We start from the raw sequence: 21206 nt of genomic DNA on the forward strand, positions 1-21206 counted from the left end.
TTAAAGTCTATATAATAGCATTCTTATAAAAAGGAGTAATATTTCATATTTATTTTCACTTTCTACATTACAACTACTCAATTTCTTTAAGAGAGAGGAGAGTTTATAGCTTGAATGCCATTTTTGAAAGCTAAATTTTGTTGTTGTTTGGAGCTTGGTGCAAGAGTTTTACCCTTCCAACAACTTATATAGATACACTTTGTTTTTCTTTTCTATAAGTGCATTTGGTGTTTATCATAGAATCTTGGTAATTAACACAGAATGTTGTGATGAAGGTGAAAAACCTTTGGCCTCACTATTTGCAACCGATATAGTCCACTGCAAATAAATTCTTAATTACTACCAAACAGTTTTGAGCTATTCAAGAAAAAGAACAAGACTGAATCAAAATAGTCAAAATATAAAACCTGAACATAATGTTCAGGGAAAAAACCAATCTCCTACTTCAAACACTCTTCATTTTTAGAGCTTAAACATAATGATTTAGATAAACATAATGATTTTCTTTAAACAACTCACTAGAAACACACACAAAAAGGGGGAAAAATTGATCTCTACTATGTGTGATGGTATTAATTTGTGCCTTAACTTACAGGTTACTTCATCCTTTCACATCCTATCCTATAAGCACAAGAATGAGAACATAAAAGAATAGCAGTAAAACAATTGTTAGCCTGATACTTTAACACCAGTGGAGCGTTTTCCTTCCACACCATCCTTGTACCAAAAGGCAGCACAAAGAATGGAATTTGCAAGAACAGGGAGGGGCTGAAGCAAGGTCAAACTGGCACACATCACATACGAAAATGCAAGATTTGATTCTTGAGTTCCCATGTGTGTTCTAATCTGCAAAACATGCCAAGTATTGAGCATTTATGAACAAGGAACGTTTGTATCAAATTAATAGCGAATAACTCAGTGTATGCTTGGCTTATTTTGTATTTAGAACAACTTATAAACAAAAGCTTCTACAAAGAACTTTTGAGAAAATTAATTATGTTCTACAAAAAAAACTCCAAAACAATATTCTCCCCTCTTGAAAATCCTATTTTATTCAATCAGTCTAAACTTGATAAATGAAGGCAAATCACCTGATTTAGTTTGCTAAAACATAAAAGTTTGGTGTAATTGCCTTTCCAGTCATATGTCCAAGAAGACAGCTGAAGACCACAATCAACCACCAAAAATGGGGGACACCAGAGAACAAAATGGAAGAAGAAATTAATACATTTAGCACAAAATGAAAGAATTGGCTGACTAAAAACTCACTGAATGAGTGTCAAATAATTGCTTTCTGTAACATCAAGGCAAAAAAAGGAGAAAAGAACCTTATTGAGAAGAACCCTCCAAGCCTAAACTGAGTGTTATTATTCAAGTAAATAAAAAATTGAAGTGTTCCAAAGTTGGTGAAATTGAAGCTCACTTTTTGAAAGAATCTACAATATTGAAACCATCCTCAGCCTTCATTTTGAGTTATTTCTTTCAGACATGATGGTTTAATCCCTGTGATATGAAGTAGCCACTGTAAAAGGTTCAGGCATTTAAGCCAGCCCAGTTCTTGAAAGCGATAATTGCTTCCATTTTTCTAAAATTCTTTCTCCTTAACTTTGCCACCCTGAGCTTTTTATGGGTCTCCATGAATGCTTGCTTGTATCTCCACTTATCAACAAATATTTTCATCTCATTAGCTTTCTCCACAACTTGCATAACAGCATCAAAGAAACCACCCTTGACCATAGCATAAAGGAATGCATCAACCAAATTCTGGTCAAACTTGATCCCCTTCTGCCCATCCATGGATAGCTTCCTCTTAACCTCGTTCCACAACATCAGCACAAGAAAATATTTCTCTGCCAAGACATATCCATTAATCATAGACAAGTATGTCTGATCATTTGGCTCAAACTGCAGGAAAGTCATCCTTCTAAAAGTCCTTCTCGCATCTTCTAGTCTCCCAGCTTTACAGAAAGCATGGATGATAGAATTCCAATCATGAGTACCTACATCAATCCTAGGATCCTCAACCACCTCATCCAAGAAAGCTGCCATCAACTCCGGCCGATGCTTCTCCATCAAACCTGTCATTATAGTTAAGTAACTCCCTTTCAAGTCAGGAATCCTTGCTTCTCTCATGTCCCTAAACAGTGAAAACGCTGACTGAAAATCTTGGCTGCACATGGATGCTTCTATCAAAGCATCATAGCTTTCCACATCCAACTGAAGACCTGAATTACTAATCTCCATCACCAACTGAGTAGCCTCAGCAGTTCTATTTTCTTTACAGTAAGCCTTCAAGATAGGTATATAGACCCCAAGACCCGCAGAGGCCCCCTGAACATTCATCTCATCAAGAATACTATGTGCTTTATCAGATAGTCCAATACTAACACAGGCATTAACAATACCATACCCTATAGACCTATCAATCACAATATTTGAACCCTCTATCTTCTGAGCATCAACAATCAAATTGGCCAACCCCTTGACATTTCCCTTCTGAAAATAAACCTTAATCACTTCACAGAAAGTTTCAACATCAAAACCCCAATCCTTCCCACCTCCATCATTCAGATATCTAACAATAGTTGCCTCCACAGAAGCCAAATTCTCTGACTTAACGTAACCCCTAATCAAATTACAATAAAAACCCTTTTTGTTTAAACAGCCAAACCCACCCATCAAAACTTCTAACTCCCTAATCTTCTCTTCCAACCCTTTGAGTGCATACAAATACCCCAGAAACCCAAAACTGGACTCATCAGGCCTAACCCCTAAATTTGACATTGTCCCCACAACCCTCTCAGCATCACTTACAGACTCAAGCTCAAAGCAGCAACCTTCCAATGCTGCATTGCAAGCAACAACATCAGGCTTCATGAACTCAACTCTCTCCTCAAGAGCTACCCTACAATTCTCCTCAAAGAGCCTCAAGAAAGCAGCAAGGTTACCACAGTCCCTACTGATCTCAACAAGCACAGGCCCCCAAATATGAAAGGGAACAAAGAACCTGAACCTGAGCATGGACCTGACAAGGGCAAAGGCAGGGGCCGCAGTGTTGGCACCCTTCATGGAGAGGAGCATGTGGTGGAGGGTGTCATGTTGGAGCAGCAAGGGGTTCTTCTCCATGAGAAAGAGAGCAGAGGCAAAGGCCCTCTTGAGGTTGAGGGTGTCACCAAGGGAGGAGAGGTGGGAGAGGAGGGAGTTGGTGAGGGGTTTGGGAGGAAAAGCTTGGTGGGTGGTGAGGGCCTTGAAGGACTTCCATGCCTCATCAGTGTTGCTGCTTATGAGGGACTTGTGGAGGGTGGTTTGGAGAGTGGAGAGTTGGGAAGTTGAGAGGCAAGTTGGGGCCTTTGGGGAGGCTTCTGAAATGGGTTGCTGCTTGTTTTTGGTGAGGGCAAAGATTGAGGGCTGAAGGAAGGAGTAAAGGGTGGGGGTTTCAGGAGTGGAGGAGAAAAACAAGGCTCTGTAGGGAAGAACAAAGGACACAACTCTTTTTCCCATTCTTCTTCATTCACCCAATCTTCATCCTCCTCCTCCTCCTCATCATCATCATCACTTCTCTTTTCTTAATTTTCACATTCTCAAATTTCATCAACCAATGTGCTAGTTAGTCGATCAAGCACATACCCCCAGAAGAAAAGTACTGGACAATGGAAAAAATAAGAAGTACAGAAAGAGGTCATAATCAGGTACTCCATTTAAAGGAGAGTTGAATGCAACCAATAAGAAGACTAACAAGTGACGCATGAACAAATAAGAAAACTAACAAATAGGAAAAAGAATGTTACACTTTAACAACATATCACGCTTTAATTGAAGGAGCAAGCATGCAGTTTCAATTCAATAGAATAATACAAACTTAACCTAAATCACCGATCAATAAAAAAGGAAGCAATCAATTAAACAAAAACAAAACTGAAGGGGTAAAAACCCAATGCTGTGATAAATTGATAATTACCATGATTCAATGCATAGTATATCTTCAAATTCAAAAAATTGCTTTACCAGTAAACTCAGCCAGATACTAGTAGCTGAGTTTCATCCACTTTCCTTGAAACTTGTCAACACTAACGTTGTGCCAAAATAACTATTCACACTAGAGAGTCCTTCAATCCATTCAACACAACTCAAACAAAATGAAACATTTAAGTTCTCCATCATCTGAACTGAATCTCACACTCAAAATCCTAACTTCACCATCATCAATAACACTCATCTCCCCACTCCTTAACCTTCTACTGACAGCACCCACCAATCCCAACTCTCATACAAGATTTCATCTTTTGCATAAATACCACCACCCCATTAACGATTTCTATCAAATTAGATTCAAACAGTGGAGTAAATCGAAACCCCATAAAAGAATAAGTAAAGTTACCTGAAGGTCAACAATATGCAGTAAACTTCGAAAGTTGGAAGATGGGTTGCAGTAAGATTGCGAACAGGTTTCTATTCTCAAATTTCATCAACCATCATAGTTCAATCGGAATTGCAGGGTTAGGAAGGAGAAAGAGCTGGAAGTGGACTCCATTGCCCAATCTCTTCTCTTATGCTATTATTTCGTCGAGTACTCAAAACAAGATGAACAAGCGAGAGGACAGAACCTCACATAAGCAAGCAGTTCGGTCTACTCGCTTTTGGCTTGAGCTTTGCGAATGGAACTTGCATTCTCGAAAAACAGGGCTTCTAACTTCAGAATGCTAGAGGAATGGTTGACCTAACGCATGAACCAACCGAGATTCTGCCTTCCGCTTTGAAATGACCTTATTTATTTTAATTGTATAAATTAATTTAATTAAAGTTAATAAATGTAAGCTGGAATAGCTCAGTTGGTTAGAGCGTGTGGCTGTTAACCACAAGGTCGGAGGTTCAACCCCTCTTTCTAGCGTTTATTTTTTCTATTTTCATTTTACATTTTCTATTATATATGTAAGTGTAAAAACAAAATATCATGTCAATTATTCATATTTTTATAATATACGTCCCTAAGTTTCTTTGTTTTTATAAAATATTTTTACTCTTTTTTTTTCATTGATCATCATTTCTAACCTTGGTTTCAACAAATTTGGTTCAATAGTTTGTGATATCTAACAAATTTACGTGTAAAAAAATAACGCAATTGGTTCATTGACAATAATTTTAAAATATTTCATGAACATTCTTTATTACTATTAAATTATTAGATATGTTGGACTAGTAAATGTTTCTCCTTAGAAAAATTAATATGTGATGTTAATTTATTAAAAAATTATGAATTTAAGCTTTAACGCAAAAATTACCTCTATGATTAAGAATATTTTAAATAAATAAAAAAGAATGTATAATAGTGATTCTTATATTTAGAAAATTATTGTTAAACTAATAGATAAATTCAAAGTTGGATTTAGACTTATATTAAATATGGGTTAATTTTATTTCTAGTAGATAAATTCACTTTACATAGATAAAATCTATTATGAGTTCTCATATATATTGTAAATTGTCAACTACGTATAAAGGATCTATATAATTAATAAAATTAGAACCTTAAACTTTATACACAGTTTTTTATGGAACTTATAGAGAATTAAGTGTGGAGATGGAAGAAGAATTTGTTTTTAGAATAAGTAAAATGTTAAATAAAAATGCTAGCTCTAGCAATGATATTTGAATAAAGTTTAAAATGCTTGAAAAAAAAATTCAAAAAGTTCAATTGCAAACTAGTAAGAGTTCATATGATGATTTTCAAACAAGTTCAAAATAGTTTCCACAGTCGTTTAGACGATAATTCAGAGTAGAGAAACTTGTGTAATAAACAACAACAGTGAAAATGTGGATTTATACTAATTTATGTCAATTGTAGGCTACATCGAATTCTCTTTTACAATCAGAAAGGTTTCTTTTATTTCATTGTTGATTATAAGCATTATCATTGTCACTTCTAGCTTACATAAGTCACTTCTAGTTATTTGTTAATCTTTCTCTAAGATTAAGCATTAAGCTCACACACCTCTCAAGCTAAATACACAGAGTATCTCTATGATATACAACAACAAAAATATTTTATATTTACAAAAAAAAACTCTCAGAGAGAATATTATTAATAAACGTTTATTTCTTCTAGAATCTTAACTTCACTTGGTGGTGAAAGATTTACAATATGAGTTCATTGTAAGGTCATCTCCATTGTTAGAGTCATTATATAAGGTCTTAATTTATTTTTTGTAGGTTCCATTGTGCCACGTCATTTTTAGGATCTTTTTACAATTCTTACTCCAATGCAACAGTCTTACCGAGACTCGTACTTTAATTACTATTTTATTGGGTTGTGTTGCAAAAATATATGCTTTTAAGATAGGAAAATATCTTTTAATTATTATAACTCATAGTCTTATTCAATGTCTTACATTTTATGTCATGACAACATACTTTAAAAGAAAAGTATTATAATGTCTTACATTTTATGTCATGACAACATACTTTAAAAGAAAAGTATTATAAGACCCAAGTCTTAAACTTATGACCCTGAATATGACCCCAACAATGGAGATGTCTTAAATAGTCCATGGAAAGCATTATAACGGCTTATTACTTACAAGCTTTAAGACTTAAGCTTTCATGAAAAAAGTATATGTAAGATGTGTGTTTTTCAATTTTTTTTTTATTAGTCGTATATGTATGCAGATGTTTCCTTTCATATACATCCTAAATTGTTAAAACTCGTGAGTTGTTGTTTGTCCTTGTAATAGAGTTTTTTTAGAACATGTTTGAATTTTTACTAACATCTTTTGTTGTAACAATTAGAATGTTGTAGAAACGACAACCATTTTATCTATTACTCATCTACTAGTCTAATAGCTCCACTTTGAACATACAAACTCATACGTACAATATTATAATCATCCTTGGGATTGCATCATATATTAAGATTAAATTGTATCTAAATTTTTTCCACACTCAAGTTGTTAGATACACAAAAAGATGTTATTATTATTATCATCAAAATATGAGTGTATTGGACATGACATATAGATTAAAATTTGAATCTTATCAAAAAATACCGTTTACCCTTTAACAAAAAATTACCAAACTGATGATAGATTTATAGCACAGGTGATATGTCAATGAATTTTTTTAATAAAGATTATGTTCAATGAAAATATGTTAGATGCAATTTTAAGTTTAAAAAACTCACTCAAAAATGTTTTTCAAAATACATTAGACTAATGCACATAATTGATAACATGTAATATAAAAGAGATAAGGAGAAAGAGAAAAACACAAGATATTTTATATTGGTTCATTTGATAAAGCATGTTACATCCAATTCTCAATCAACAAGTTATACTAAGCAAACTAATGCAAAGTACAAATCGAGAATTATTTTGACTCGTAGCCACTCATAACTAACTCGTTGAATATTCATCGAGCTCGTAATCGCTCCTGGCTAACCCCTTCAAATATTCTTTGGAAACATAGTCACTCCCAAATAACCTCTTTGAGTATTTTTTTTGGCTTGTAGTCACTTTTGACTAAGTATTATTTGACACTTAGCCACTATTGACTAAAATCGAGTATTCTTTTCAATTATACTTACCCCTTTCTGATTCGTTTAACAATATTCTTTGAACATCAGCCACTCCTAACTAATAATTGAGTATTCTTTGTCAAACCGTCACTCCTTGCCAAGATAAATAAATTATCTTAGTAGTGATCAACAAATTACAAGGTTGCTTCTTAGAGAGGGATAACACCTTTTGATGTATACAAGGTTTATGCTCTGTCTTCTAGTTTGCTAAGTTAACACGAATAATGTTCTCTATAACTTCTTATGGCACAAAAATTTGAGCATTATACAACTTGATCTCTCCTCCTCTTCTTATTCTTCTTAATGAACGACTTTAAGTAGGCGATAAAGAATATAGTCGTTGAAATCATTTATGCTCATTGAGCAACTTAACTCACTTGAATGTCTTTCTTGCATCTGATAAGCTCTGTCGTAAACGATGCATTAAATACACTTCATGAAACATTAATGTTCATTTTACACAATATCTCGATAGTTTGATATACTTATCTCTTATTAGACAATGTGCTCTTACTTGAATTTATGTTTTGAATTTTGTGTAATATTATATATATCCAGTGAAAAATATTTATTAAACAAATAAAAAGTAGACGTTATAAGTTATATACTATTTATGTAAGAATATATAAATATAATTAATATATTAATAAAAAAGTATATAATAAAACTGTAAAACTGATTCCAATTGGTGAAAGAACCCGGATATAATTTTAATGTTATGAATTCTTTAACTAAAATCCGAACCAAACCCTGCCTGAACATCTCTACAAATTAGGCGTAATTTAAAAATAAAAAGTTGTAATGTGGTCAAAGTTCGTATTTGTGAGTCGAGTTTTGAGATTCCACAGACAACCTGCGAACTGCAAAGTGATCAAGGTTTGGGTGGCAATTCAACTCTTTTATCTGGGCATGGAACCATCTTCATCTGTGTCCAATAAGACCATAACTTTGGAAGAATGGAACGGTTCATCCCCCACAAAGCTCTCCAAGACTTTCACCATCAAGGCTTCTTCTTCCTCTGTCACCATTACAAGGTACTTCCCTTTTCCCATCATCACCAATTCACCATCTTCAACACCCTTCTTTCACCCTTTATCTTTCTCCTTATTCACAGATCTGGTGCCCGCTTTAGCCATGTTTGGAGACGCTTACTTCAAGCTTTTGTCCCTGAGGCAAGCTTCTATTTTACTCCACATCTTCTCTTAGAAATGAAAAAGAAATGAAATTTTGTATGCCACTGCTATTTCATCATCCGGGTGTTCTTTAAGTTCATCGTTGTTAAAAAGGGTTTCTTTTTTTTTCTTGTTGCTGATAACATACAGGGTTTTCCAAGCAGTGTGACTGCAGATTATGTTCCTTTTCAAATATGGGACTCATTGCAGGTAATACCAAATGAGAAACATTGTAATTGAGTTATTATTTTGAATAAATAGTGTATGTACTGAGGGTGCAAAATGTAAATGGTTTTAATTGTCTAATCACAAATTGTGGTGTATGACAAGTTTGTAGACTTTAACAAATCGCCTTAAAAGTCAAGCTTACCATGATTTTTTATTGGTTGATAGTGTAAAAATGTTTATACTTGCATTGCACAGAAATTAAACTCTATCATTATATCAAAATCATGTTCTTGAGTTAATCATGGATTCACTGTGGCAGGGCCTTTCAACGTATATAAGGACCATGCTTTCTACCCAGGTAAGGCCCTGTTTAACTGATTATTTGGTTATAGTGTTTGTCATAAAAGACATAAGTACATGAGTGATCAATGAAATTCCTTTCAGGCTCTCCTGAGTGCTATTGGAGTTGGTGAAAAATCAGCTACTGTCATTGGTGCCACTTTTCAGGTATTAGCTGTTATATTCTGTATTTACAAATGATTGAAACCTAGTTTGTTAGATGGGGCTTGTGAGTTCAAGTTCAAGCCTTTTGTGTTAACTTTATCTTGTTTTGGTAATCTTCTGGGTTTCTTAGGCTGCAATTTCTTATGCATTGACAGTAGGATATTGAACTTTGAAACTGTTTCCAGTGGTTTTTGAGGGATCTAACAGGTATGCTTGGAGGAATCTTGTTCACTTTTTACCAGGTATGCGTCTCCCATACAAACATTTCCATCTATCCTTAATAATTTTGAACTGAAATGTGTGGTGCTAGCTTTATGTTTACCATCCGATTGGCTTATGCTGGTTGTGTCATTTTGAATGATTCTGAGACCATTCGTTTTAGTTATATTTATATTTATCCTATATGCTGCAGGGATCAAATCTTGATAGCAATGCAAAAATGTGGCGTTTGGTTGCAGATTTTATGAATGACCTTGGTAGATTCTTTCACATTCATCTTTTAAAAAAAGTAAAAATATAAATAAATTGTGCAGGCATTTTCTACATGCACTTCTGCTCTCTCTCTCTCTCTCTCTCTCTCTCTCTCTCTGTGTGTAGTAGAGACATATAGCCAAAATAGTTTTACATATAGTAGTCTTGGTTTATTAGTATGTTGATTCAAGGATTGAGATTGGGTATAATTAAAGGGTTGGGAGCAGAAGTATGGATAAATTTGTCAACAAATACTTCAAAGGAGTAAACTTCCCTTAAATCATTTGAGCACAAAATCTATTTGAATGTTTTAATTTTTTTCCAGGTAGATTGAAGGTTGAGGTTCATACTTGTTTCATTCTCCACTTGCCACAGAATAACATTGTCCGTTACAAGTTACAAACTGATACTTTAAATGTAACCCCAATCCATATTTGATATCGTGTCAGAGTGCATGAGATTTATTATATGTGGAAAATACTAATCAAAATGCTCACATCACAATTATGCCATATATCTAGTAGAGATAGTTATACATTGTCCAATATTTAAGAGGAAACGTTTAGATTTGCAGGATATGGCTGTTGTCAGAATGGAGTCAGTCTCTTCTCCTTGGATAGTGAAGGAGGAGAGACTTCCCTAATTTCTTCTAACTGTTACTATTTTATTTAACAAATTAAAAAACAGAATTAAAGAGTTTATCTTCTAAGAAAACAATTTGAGCTTAGTTTTGTTTTTTCTTTTGGAAACTTATATTAGAACTACTATTTTTTTTAATGGAATGATGTTTTATGTGAACATTGACCTGGTTATGCATTAGCAGTGTCTTCCAAATTGGTTGACCCTGTTGGATGTGATTTTTTATGTTCTCAACTAATATGAATATTGCTGCAAATTTGCATTCATTATATCTTTGATTTCACATAGGTAGAGTTGGATATGCATTTCTTGTGAGCATATTGATAATATACTGAGACTATAAGTAAAGGAGAAATTCTACTTGAAACATACTTTACTTTGCTACTAATGTCTAAATTTCTTTATATTTTCTTTGTTAAACAAAATTTAATAGTAGCTCAAAAGGGTATCTTTCCAAGAGGCTGCTTTGTGTTAAATTTGATCTTTCATATTTGTATATCACATGATTTGTTAAGATTTTTTCATTATTTGCAGGAATGTTAATGGACCTCATTTCTCCATTGTTTCCATCAGCTTTTGTGTTTGTTGTTTGCTTGGGAAGCATTTCAAGATCTTTCAGTAAGTTCCTATATTGCTGGAAGTTCAAAACAATCACTATGCCATTTAAAGTTAGTTGGTGGCTGTAGGTTTTTTTCCCTCTTTTTCCATGTAAGAAATATAAGCTAGTGGGACATTACGCGTGATCTGTCATTTCCTAATAAAAAAAGCTGTTCTGCAGAAATATATGTTGAGTTATCTAAGATTAAGACATTTTTATCTTTTATTTCCTGATTGACATTTTATTTGTTACTAATTCCATTTTGTTTATATTTCTCTCCAAATATGATTTTGAAATAGCTGGTGTTGCAAGTGGAGCCACTAGAGCAGCTTTGACTCAGCATTTTGCTCTTCAGGATAATGCTGCTGATATATCTGCTAAGGTCCAAGTAACATTTATTATGAGAGTTTAGATTATTAGCTGATAATTATGTCTTTGTTCTGTTGGACATATTCTTTATATATGTATATTTTGACTTGTTAAGATTTACCTATAGGAAGGAAGTCAAGAAACTATGGCCACAATGATTGGCATGGCATTGGGAATGCTTGTTGCTCGCATTACCATTGGATACCCACTAGCCATTTGGTTTTCATTTTTATCTTTGACAGTGTTTCACATGTACGGTGAGTCTCTAAATTGTAATTTGTTTCATGCATATCCTTTGCATTGTAGAATTGTGAAGAACAGTCTGATATTAGGTATAAACCTATCTCTGCGATACTGCTATGGTTGTACAAAGTACAAAAAAAATGAGGGGAATCCATGGGTACATTTACCATTCCCAGTAGTAAAAGGAGGTTTAAGATAGATGTTATTAGCTTGCAAACAGTGATATAATTAATCCATTTTCTTACCAGTGTGTTTGCGACAAATTTGTAATCCATTTCTTTCTTGGATAGACTACAGTTGGTTTTTATTGCAACTAATGTTTTAAATCTTGTGATGTATGTTAGTGGTTTGTGATAGAATGAAGATGGAATGAGTATTTGCTGCTTTCAATCTGATTGTGCTATATTACTTTCTCAGTTAATTGAAACATTATCTGCTCATCTTAAACTATCCCATTTTATTTCTGATGTTAGAGAACTTATAATTTCAATCTGAAGGTATATGACAGCCTTTTTCCATGCGTACTCTCCTTAACCCAAAATACACCAGCTAAATCTGATTACCAGCATTATATATGAATACCTGATAAATACAAATGGTGTCCCTTTTCCATGCAGCAAATTACCAAGCTGTTCGATGCCTGGCATTGAATTCAATAAACCCTGAAAGAAGCTCTATTCTTTTGCAGCATTTCATGGAGACTGGCCAAGGTATTGTCTGTTTCCATTCTTCATTGCTAGTATCCACAACATGCCTTTGATATTTGAGAATTTATTCTGTTTTTTATTCTTACCATAAATTTGGCCACATCTAAGAACAATTTTGTCACCTTGAGACAAGGTATAGTCTAATTTTTTGTTGGAGATCCCACATTGAGGTTTCTGTCTGGTGTATCTTTAACCCATTCCTCAACCATCTCCTAAATTTTGCATCTTATACATGGAAACATAATTCCATCATTTTAATATCCATATTAATCCTTTTTAGTTATTGCTATGTATATTAATACTTGCTTCTAAACTTCTTGCCAGTTCTCTCCCCTGAACAGGTCTCTTCACAGGAGCATGTTTTACCTATAAGGTTCATTTCATGGAGCCCAAGGAATACTACTTATATGCATAAGAAAGTACGTTTAGGCATGAGGATTTCTTCATTCGATAACAGAGAAATGTGAGTGGCTAAAATTTGGTCTGACTCCCAATTTGTTTAGAAAATAGAGTTGTTCTTAGTGCACAGCTATAGTTTTGCAGTTATGTTCTGTATTACCTGAACACCTGATCATTAGTAGTCTCTTTTACATTACCAACATCCCAATGGCATTTAGGTAAATGGTAAACCATGTTTTGTTCTAACTTCTAATAACTCAAGTCATAATATTGCACTATTATGTTGTCATCGTTAGCTAGCAAAGCGCAAGCGAGTAACCTATTCAATCTGAAAGTCTCTTGGCCTGCCTATATCAATGTTATTGACTCAAAATTTGAGCTGTCCATGATTGAGACTTGATAATTGTGCAATAGAGCCTTTGAAATGTCATTACCCGGGCTTAATGATCAAATTCTTTTTCCATTTGACATTAACAGTAAGGAGCATTTGCTTTCTGCAGCATCTTACTACACAAAAGGTTGAGTTTGCCTCATTATTTTTACTTTTGATTTTCTCCATTCCATCTGCAGTCTAAAATCTTGTATCACTCTTTGTTGTTTCTGTATATAGCCAAGTATATACTTGTGGAAAGGAAGGGAATCATTGATGTTATTGTGCATAAAGATTCAAATGCTGCTGATGTCTTGAAGTCATTCTTTCATGCTCTTGTCTTGGCAAAGAATGCTCATAAAAGCAAATCTTTGCATTCAGATGGCCAAAAATGGGTAGATAATCAATATGAATTATTTATTAAGAAGGTAATTATTTAAGCTTCTAGTTGAATTTGATTTTGCTTCTTCAATATTTTTGGTATTTTAACAGTACGATATACTAGTATTTTTCCTTTCTTGATATGATATGGGAATTAAACTAAAAATTGATAGCATGTCACCTGCTCTTACTGAATTTCATATCCTAAATGGTATATTAAGAACACTCCGTATGTTATGTGCAGCTCAAGTCATTAGGTTGGAAAACTGAACGGCTTCTAGCACCTATAATATGGAGGGCGTACTGGAGCTATGAACCATTGGAAGAAAAAAATGATTAGGGTCATCACATTGTCCATTAACATTAGCTGTGGCTCTGGATCGATTGAGATTATTTGATTAGGAGTTGAATATAGGGCCTTTATTCCAAAATGGAATGATTATTTATATGTTTGACAAAGTTGGTGAACTTTTATCAAATTTATGATTTCACCAAAGTTCTGTCAAGGTTATTGCTGCACTTGCACCCCATTTATCTCCTGTACTAGTACCAGTTTTAAGTTTAGAAAGAAAACATGGCTTTTATATATACATGTCTCAGGTCAACAGAAGTTCCCTTTCACATTCCTGGTTTAACAATTTTTCTTGTGATGGATGCTAAACCTTTTCAATTCTTCTCACTTTTAATTATGTTCTGCTGTATAAGAGAATCAACTGTGTTAGGTATGAAGCAACTTATATGGAATTTGGTATGTAGGATTATTTCATGGTAATTCAATTTAGAAGGACACCAAAAGCCAAACAAATCATGCTTACCGTGCTGAAGTAGTTAGGATTTTCTTTTATTTTAAAAATTTAAATAATCCTCTTAGAATCTTGGGATAGAAACACCAGATTCATCTCATTTATGTCTTATAATTTTATTTTATTTTTATTTTCCCCATATCTTTGAATTATAACCAAAAATTTGTTATTTTTCTTACGTAGCTTAAACTTATTTATAAAACGAGTATTATCACTTCTGCTAAAGTACATCCTATGTTTCATGCCTTGATGTTCTTAGTTATGAAGAATGTGTACCAAAGAAGGAAGAGGAAGCATTGACAATCATGGATTGTATGGCTTTTGACATGTTTTTACTTGAAGGACCATTGATTCATCCCAATTTTTAGTCTCCTTTTTGGTTATGTGGTTCAGAAGTTGGATAAACAAGCAGCATTCCTAGTTGTTTAGGTTACCCAATTCAGTGAACAAACATCCATTTTCATCTAATAACTGTTTATCATTGGATCACAGCCTAGTTAAGCTAAAAAATATCCACCATTGCCAACCACTTCTGAACTTTATTTAACCATGTTATAGTTTATTTTTAGAAGTTTGTTTCTACATGTTTTTAGTTGTTCATATTAACCCAGGGTATTGTTTGGCCAAAAAGCAAAGACTATTTTCTTGAGGTGATGTTTAAAAAGATAGTCTGGCAATTACGTCACAGCATGTTTATTTAAGGTTTCTATTTCTATGTTGAACCAAAGACAACAAAAGTTGGGAACAATTGTAAGTTCGAAACCAAGTTAACCATGTTAAGTGATGTGAGGTATCCAATGCCAACTTCATTAGGTTCACCAGATAACCCGCAAACATAACGTTGAACAAGGCAAAAGAGATTTGTAAAACAATTAAAAGTGACCACGTACGATCTTGCAGACAAAATTTATCAATTTTTAGTTTGAGAGTATAGTCAGAGATTCAATCCAAGATTTCCATAATCTAAATATCAATATTATATGAAACACAACACGTCTTTGACACATTAATTCGTTCTATTTATCATTGTTGACAAATATAATATGTGAAAGATACTGCTGATTGAAGAGGCAGCATATAATGACATATATTCTTTACAGCTAATATCAAGAAACTCCTAATATTCATTTAGAGAAAAGAAAAGTGGGCCAAAATTGAACCTACAATTCTTACAGATCATTGGATCCTTAACTTACTGTACACTCACATCAGAACTATTTTTTCTTACATGTCTTTTCTTGTAGTACTTCCAAAACTCATCTTTCTGCCTAATCACTTTCACACGCGTTCTACTTTTAACCTTAGTAAGCAAGGCTCTCCAATCCTTGTTTTTCCGAGCAGCTCTAGCCTCCAGAATGGCCCGAAGAGTCTGATAAGAACTGACATCCATAGTCTGTTTACTCTTGACCATCTGCGTGTGATAAAAAAATGCCCTCCTAAAATCATGAACTCTGACAAAGGCAAAAATCATAGTTGAGTAAGTTACAGAATCTGGTTGTAAATTAAGAATTGCCATCTCTTTGAATAGCTGTGGCAGTTTTGAGTGTTGCCCTCCCTTTGCATGTGCATTCATCAGCATATTGTATGTCACCACTGTTGGTTGCATTCCAAGCTTTCCAAATTCAGATATTACACTTCTTGCCTCCATGTAGAGACCTTGCTTAGCAAAACCATCAACAAGAATGTTGAATGTCGTCCGTGTTGCTTCGATCTTGTCATTCTTCATCAACTTCCATATTTCCATCAGTGTTTGTGTTTCACCGGCACGCCTAAGCACGTCTAGTAAAGTATTGTAGGTTTCTACGGAAGGTTTAATACCTTCCATTTTCATGTTTTCAAATGCTATGTAAGCTTTCTCGTGCAAGCCATTAACTGAATATGCATGGATTAGTGCTGTATAAGAATGTGAGGTGGATTTTATACCAACTTCCTTCATCCTCAAGAATGCATCTGCAGCTGCCAGGTCAGTCGCGGTTTTTTGCTTACCATATGCACTGATTAGACAAGTATATGATTCGGCATTTGGCTTCAAGCCAACATCTTGCATTTCTGCCATTAGCTTTTCTACAATCTTGGGTTGCATTCTTCTGCTGTATGCAAGCATTAGAATGTTGAAGGTAGCTACAGTAGGCTTAATCCCTTTAGCTCTCATCTCCTCAAAAAGGCCTTCAGCTGCTTCTACATGGTTGTATTTACAGTATGAATCCATCAAAGTGTTGTATGCAATTGCATTTGAAGAAACCCCTTTTCTATCCATTTCAGATTGAATGACAAGAGCTACCCGCATCAGACCCTCAGCACAAAAAGACTTTATTAATGCACATAGGACTTCTTCACTCCATCTGACCCCTTTTCTATTCATTTTCTCAAAAAATTGCCATGCATCTTTTGCACTATGGCCAAGTTCTCTCATAACGGTAATCATAATTGAGCATGTCACATGATCTGGATGAATATTCTCTGTTTCCATTGACTCATACACCTTCCAAGCATCTTCACACCTAAAATAACAACACAATATATTGTATTGAATTTCACACAAAAAGATGCTGCCCTAAACAGTGTAAGATCATATGTAGTAGGGAGATGAAATAACTTTTTCTAAGATCAAGTTCTTGGTAAGGAATTAAATGTGTATATTATAATTTAATAAGTATTTTCCCAACGTAGAACAGTTTTATGCTTGAAAGCAGTACCTAAACAGGTGAAGTGATGTGAGATGTCATAACTTTTTAGCATGTACCTAACTAAGCTTCATAAACTTTACAGTCATTTATAACCTTCTTAATAACAAAATAAGCAACAAGTCATAAGACCAAGCAAGCCCAACAAGTAAAGAACAAGATTTTCATCTGCCATAAGTGAAAAACTAAATCAGTAGAAGAAAAATGGGTATGATTTGCTCAAGCCCTAAAATAACCAATACTAGCCAAATCTTCAACGTGGTAACCGACTAATGATTAACATGCAATTAAAATTTTAAATTATATTCTATCAAAAACCAAATTAAAACTATATTTCCACAATTGGACACTTATAACAGAAATACAGAAACAGTTAAAAAAAAACAAACATTTGCGAAAATATGCACTTCCAGTTCTGCCTTAATAGAACAATATACAGCAACTATGGTTTCCCACCACAGAATTAATAGAGTTTTGAAGCAAAATTATACCCCTTTAAGAGAACTTGAAAAGAATATAGACAACCTAAAACATCATGCCAAAACTGATGCACTAGTATCAGTACAGGGAGCGAATATTCATGTCATAAATCACAGCATTATCTTGTTTGGTCTTAGTTCAATTTTCTAGATATCGGCATTAATAAGAATTACAAGACAAAACATAAATGAGATCGGGCATCATGCTTTAAAATAATGCTTGCTCAGATAACAAACATGTAGCACACAAGTATTTTCTTCTTTTCCCTGGAGATGGGAGAAGGACAATTAGAAAAATTTTAATAGTGACACAACTCAAATAGTATGCAAGGAAAATGTGATATATCTTATCTAAGCAAAAAACAAAGGTTTTAAAATATGATCCAGGACTGATTGTGAAAGCAATGTCAAGGATTTTGGGGTCTCCACAATATTCAACCACAATTGAAGTCGTATATCAAGGATTTCAATCAAGCTGCAACACAATTTAAAAAAACCTCAGAAAAAGGTACAAGATTTCTAATTTTAATTAGAATCCTTGGTACTTTAGCTAATCCTACCAGTCATAGGACCCACAAACCATATAATTCTGCAAGAATTGTATACCTGCTACCATACAGAAGTCCTGAAATTGTGGCATTATAAACATGAACATCTCTGAACTCCACGCTAGATGGCAAGTTTCTGAACAAATCCATCACCTCATCACCCATCCCTCCTTTTCCCAACAATGGAAACAACACAATACAGGCCCTAGGTGTAACAAACGTTGGCTCCTGCAACCTCATCCACTGAAAGAAACACACACAACACAGCAAGAGGCGCTCCTCCCCAAGTATTTCTAGAACCTCCCAACAATCTTTCTCATTGACCCTTCCTTCATACTCACCCAAAACCTCCTCCAGAGTCAGATTTTGAGGCAAGTTCCTTGCAAGTTCTACAATTTCCCCCACAACGCCCTCAGCCTCACGCAATTCCCTCTTTTGACAACACCCCATTTCTTCATTCTCCAAACTCATTTCAGGTTCTTCATCGAGGTGCCACGAGGTAAGAGGGTTCTCCTCAAGGTACAATTTTTCTTCGTCTTGAGGGTCTTGGGAGGAAACCCATTCGTCGTTGTCGGAGAAATTGTAGTTTGGATCATCTGGGTCATGACCTTCTTCATCTTCTGTGTCTTCTTCTTGTTGTTGTTGGAGATGTGAGAGGGAAATGGGGGTTGTAGAAGAGTGACGGGCACTAGATGGAGATGCACATAGAGAGAGTGAGGACAAAGAGGTTTTGGATTGCAAGAGAAAGAAGGGTTTTGAAAGAGCGTGAGTGAAGAGTGAAGAGGAGTGAAGGCAGAAGATAGAAGAAGAAGAAGAAGAAAGGGGTTTATGGTGGAAGAGGCTCAGAGACATGTTTCGTCTCTATGTAAATGCAAAGGTTATCTTGTTGTAGTTTTATTCCAAGTTTAAAAATCTAATAAACTTAAAGGATTGGAAAGAAATATAATTAAGATGGAGTTGTAATTAAAATGTGCATAAAAACATGTGTCATTTCGATGGAGTTGTCTACCTTAATCTTGTTTCCAACATAACATAAGACAAGAGTCAAAATAAACGAAAATGATGTTTTGACATACATAGGATGAAGCTTTGACACTCCCAAAATTCACATAGAGAACGGAATTGGGTTGCTGTGAATCCAACCACTTGAGACACTCACACTCTTCCTTCCACAAATTACATCTCATTGAACCAAATTTGCTCTTTGAAGTTTGATTAAGGTGCAACTCCAGTGGGCCTATGGTGTATAGTTTAGGAAACATTGTGGAGAGTGCATCCAACATATCATGCTCCAAGGCATCAAAAGTTGGAAGAATAACAACCCAAGCTTCTGAAGTTGCTTCAATTTGTTCTGCCACAAAGATCAAAAGTATATCAGAGTGATATCCTGCAAGCCAGGGAGGTGTCTAGATGCCCATTAGTACAATAGCTTGCATTTGAAAAACAATACCATAATAAAAAAGAATATATAGATATTTTAATAATAATTTGAATGAATTTAGAGTGAAAATTGGAAGGTTCCACGAGATTCTTACATTTTTTGAAGCTCATGAAACTGCAAGTACTGTGAGTCCAAAAGAGTATGTTTGGTAGCTTTGAGTGTGAAGGACATCACATCATCAGATAAAATGCAAGTTTTCAAAGGAACATCACTGAGAGTGATAAGTGTTGAGATAAGGTTGTAGAAGGGGACCAAAGAATTCTTTCTGGTACAGTCACACAAGGTTGGGATGATTTGAGTTGCATCCATGTTGGTTTGGAAAGAGACCATTAGGAATGGCTTTAAAGTGGAAATCTGTGAGGCTGTTGAGGGCATTAAGGCCTCTACACTTGAGGAGGTGTCTGAGGTTATGTGGAAGCCTTTGTTGTGGAGGAGTTTGCTAGTTTGAGAAATGGATTTATGTGACCTTGTGATGGAAATGGGATCAGAAGAGCATGTGGCTAGTTGGTTCCTCCTAGTAAATCCATCTTTGAGATGAATTAGTTTTGGGAGAGGATCTGTAACACATTTTAATTGCGATCAAAATTTATGTATGTCATATGATCAAATGTGTATTATTATGGACATTGAATACTATTTACTTGAGTGTATGTTATGATTTTTTGTTTCTTATATAATACTTACCAATATTTACTTGAATGTTATATATTTTGAAGCAATGTTGACATCGTAGTATGTCGACAATCTTAATACTCTTTGAGCCTATGAATAAGTACGGAAGCTAACCAACTTGCATGTATAATTGTGAGGGATGTTCAAGTGGATTAGTTTTATTAGAACAGTTGTCACCCTTGGAACGTGTTCCATGTCATGCGTGATGGACTTGCCAATGTCATCACGAAAGTTTTGCTTACGTGAATAGTGTTTCGATGGGCACGATCCTAACACAAATTTAGTGGATCGGGTTGCTTTGGATAGTTATCACCAAGGTTATCAGACTCGAGAGTTTACTCAGTAAACCGACTCGTAGACTTGTAAGAGTCTACTTCAGATGAAAAATTTAATAAAAAAATATTCATATATCAATTTCATATTATTTTACAATTTTTTTATTATGCTGAAACATCAAATCAATAAAAAATAATTTAATCTTAATTCCAATTTTATTTCAGCCATTTTGAAAAAAAAAATCCCCAAATTAGCTTAAAAGTAACTCCCAAACCTAAATCCAATCAGCATAAAAATCCCCAAACCCAACTCAATCTAGAAATAATTCTCAACCCTAAACTCAATAAAATAAAGTTAAAAATTCTCAAACCCAACCTAAAAATAACCTAACCCAATTAAGTTAAAAACTCCAACCCAACCCAGCCCAAACAGGTTCAAAATTACTGACCCAACCCAACTAAAAAATCACTCTCAACCCTAAATCTAACCTTCCCCCAATTAACCCACAAACCCACCTCACTCTCAACCCTAAATGAAGAAGACGCGACAGTGCGGCGACAACGTGGCGCGACGAGGCACGACGACAGCGAGACGCGACACGGTGAGGCACGACGACAGCAAGGCAAGGAGGCGAGGAACGGTGATAGTGAAGCGTGACGACAAACATCTCAATTGTTTGGGGATTTTTTCATAACTCGTTGACTCGGCCTCGAAC

At 34.6% G+C, this 21206-nt stretch overlaps 3 protein-coding genes, 1 non-coding gene and 1 pseudogene across 7 annotated transcripts; 2 read left to right on the top strand and 3 right to left on the bottom strand.

Moving 5' to 3' along the window:
• Positions 1-438: 438 nt before the first annotated feature.
• Positions 439-4743, bottom strand: LOC137806370 (pentatricopeptide repeat-containing protein At1g69290). Of its 3 annotated transcripts, none has more exons than XM_068606436.1 (4): positions 4379-4743; positions 1424-3643; positions 1092-1160; positions 439-846 (listed from the first exon to the last, which is right to left on the bottom strand). In XM_068606436.1, the coding sequence occupies exon 2, from the start codon at positions 3499-3501 to the stop codon at positions 1534-1536; it is 1968 nt and encodes a 655-aa protein (XP_068462537.1). In that variant the 5' UTR covers positions 3502-3643; positions 4379-4743; the 3' UTR covers positions 439-846; positions 1092-1160; positions 1424-1533. The 3 variants fall into 3 exon arrangements, with proteins under 3 accessions (XP_068462537.1, XP_068462536.1, XP_068462538.1); XM_068606435.1 differs by having other exon boundaries at positions 1329-3643; positions 4379-4742; XM_068606437.1 differs by lacking the exon at positions 1092-1160 and having other exon boundaries at positions 4379-4726.
• A 71-nt stretch (positions 4744-4814) lies between these two features.
• Positions 4815-4888, top strand: TRNAN-GUU (transfer RNA asparagine (anticodon GUU)). Its single transcript has one exon. It is a non-coding gene; the product is annotated as a tRNA-Asn (tRNA).
• Positions 4889-8307: 3419 nt separating this feature from the next.
• On the top strand, positions 8308-14211 carry LOC137806373 (protein root UVB sensitive 3). 2 transcript variants are annotated; one of them, XR_011080337.1, is made up of 15 exons: positions 8308-8601; positions 8682-8739; positions 8890-8949; positions 9227-9265; positions 9352-9414; positions 9597-9653; positions 9824-9887; positions 11056-11139; positions 11419-11501; positions 11616-11745; positions 12349-12441; positions 12780-12901; positions 13315-13355; positions 13448-13635; positions 13833-14211. XR_011080337.1 is itself a non-coding variant. In XM_068606441.1 (15 exons), the coding sequence occupies exons 1-15, from the start codon at positions 8369-8371 to the stop codon at positions 13926-13928; spliced, it is 1428 nt and encodes a 475-aa protein (XP_068462542.1). In that variant the 5' UTR covers positions 8316-8368; the 3' UTR covers positions 13929-14211. The 2 variants fall into 2 exon arrangements, 1 of the variants encoding a protein (XP_068462542.1); XM_068606441.1 differs by having other exon boundaries at positions 8316-8601; positions 12763-12901.
• A 1242-nt stretch (positions 14212-15453) lies between these two features.
• LOC137806374 (pentatricopeptide repeat-containing protein At5g50280, chloroplastic-like) lies at positions 15454-19445 on the bottom strand. Its single transcript, XM_068606442.1, has 2 exons — positions 18161-19445; positions 15454-16892 (listed from the first exon to the last, which is right to left on the bottom strand). The coding sequence occupies exons 1-2, from the start codon at positions 18952-18954 to the stop codon at positions 15584-15586; spliced, it is 2103 nt and encodes a 700-aa protein (XP_068462543.1). The 5' UTR covers positions 18955-19445; the 3' UTR covers positions 15454-15583.
• LOC137806376 (7-deoxyloganetin glucosyltransferase-like) lies at positions 19113-20070 on the bottom strand (annotated as a pseudogene).
• Positions 20071-21206: the final 1136 nt, after the last annotated feature.

The sequence above is a fragment of the Phaseolus vulgaris genome, chromosome 3 (genome assembly GCF_000499845.2).
Source record: "Phaseolus vulgaris cultivar G19833 chromosome 3, P. vulgaris v2.0, whole genome shotgun sequence".
Classification (NCBI taxonomy): Eukaryota; Viridiplantae; Streptophyta; class Magnoliopsida; order Fabales; family Fabaceae; genus Phaseolus; species Phaseolus vulgaris.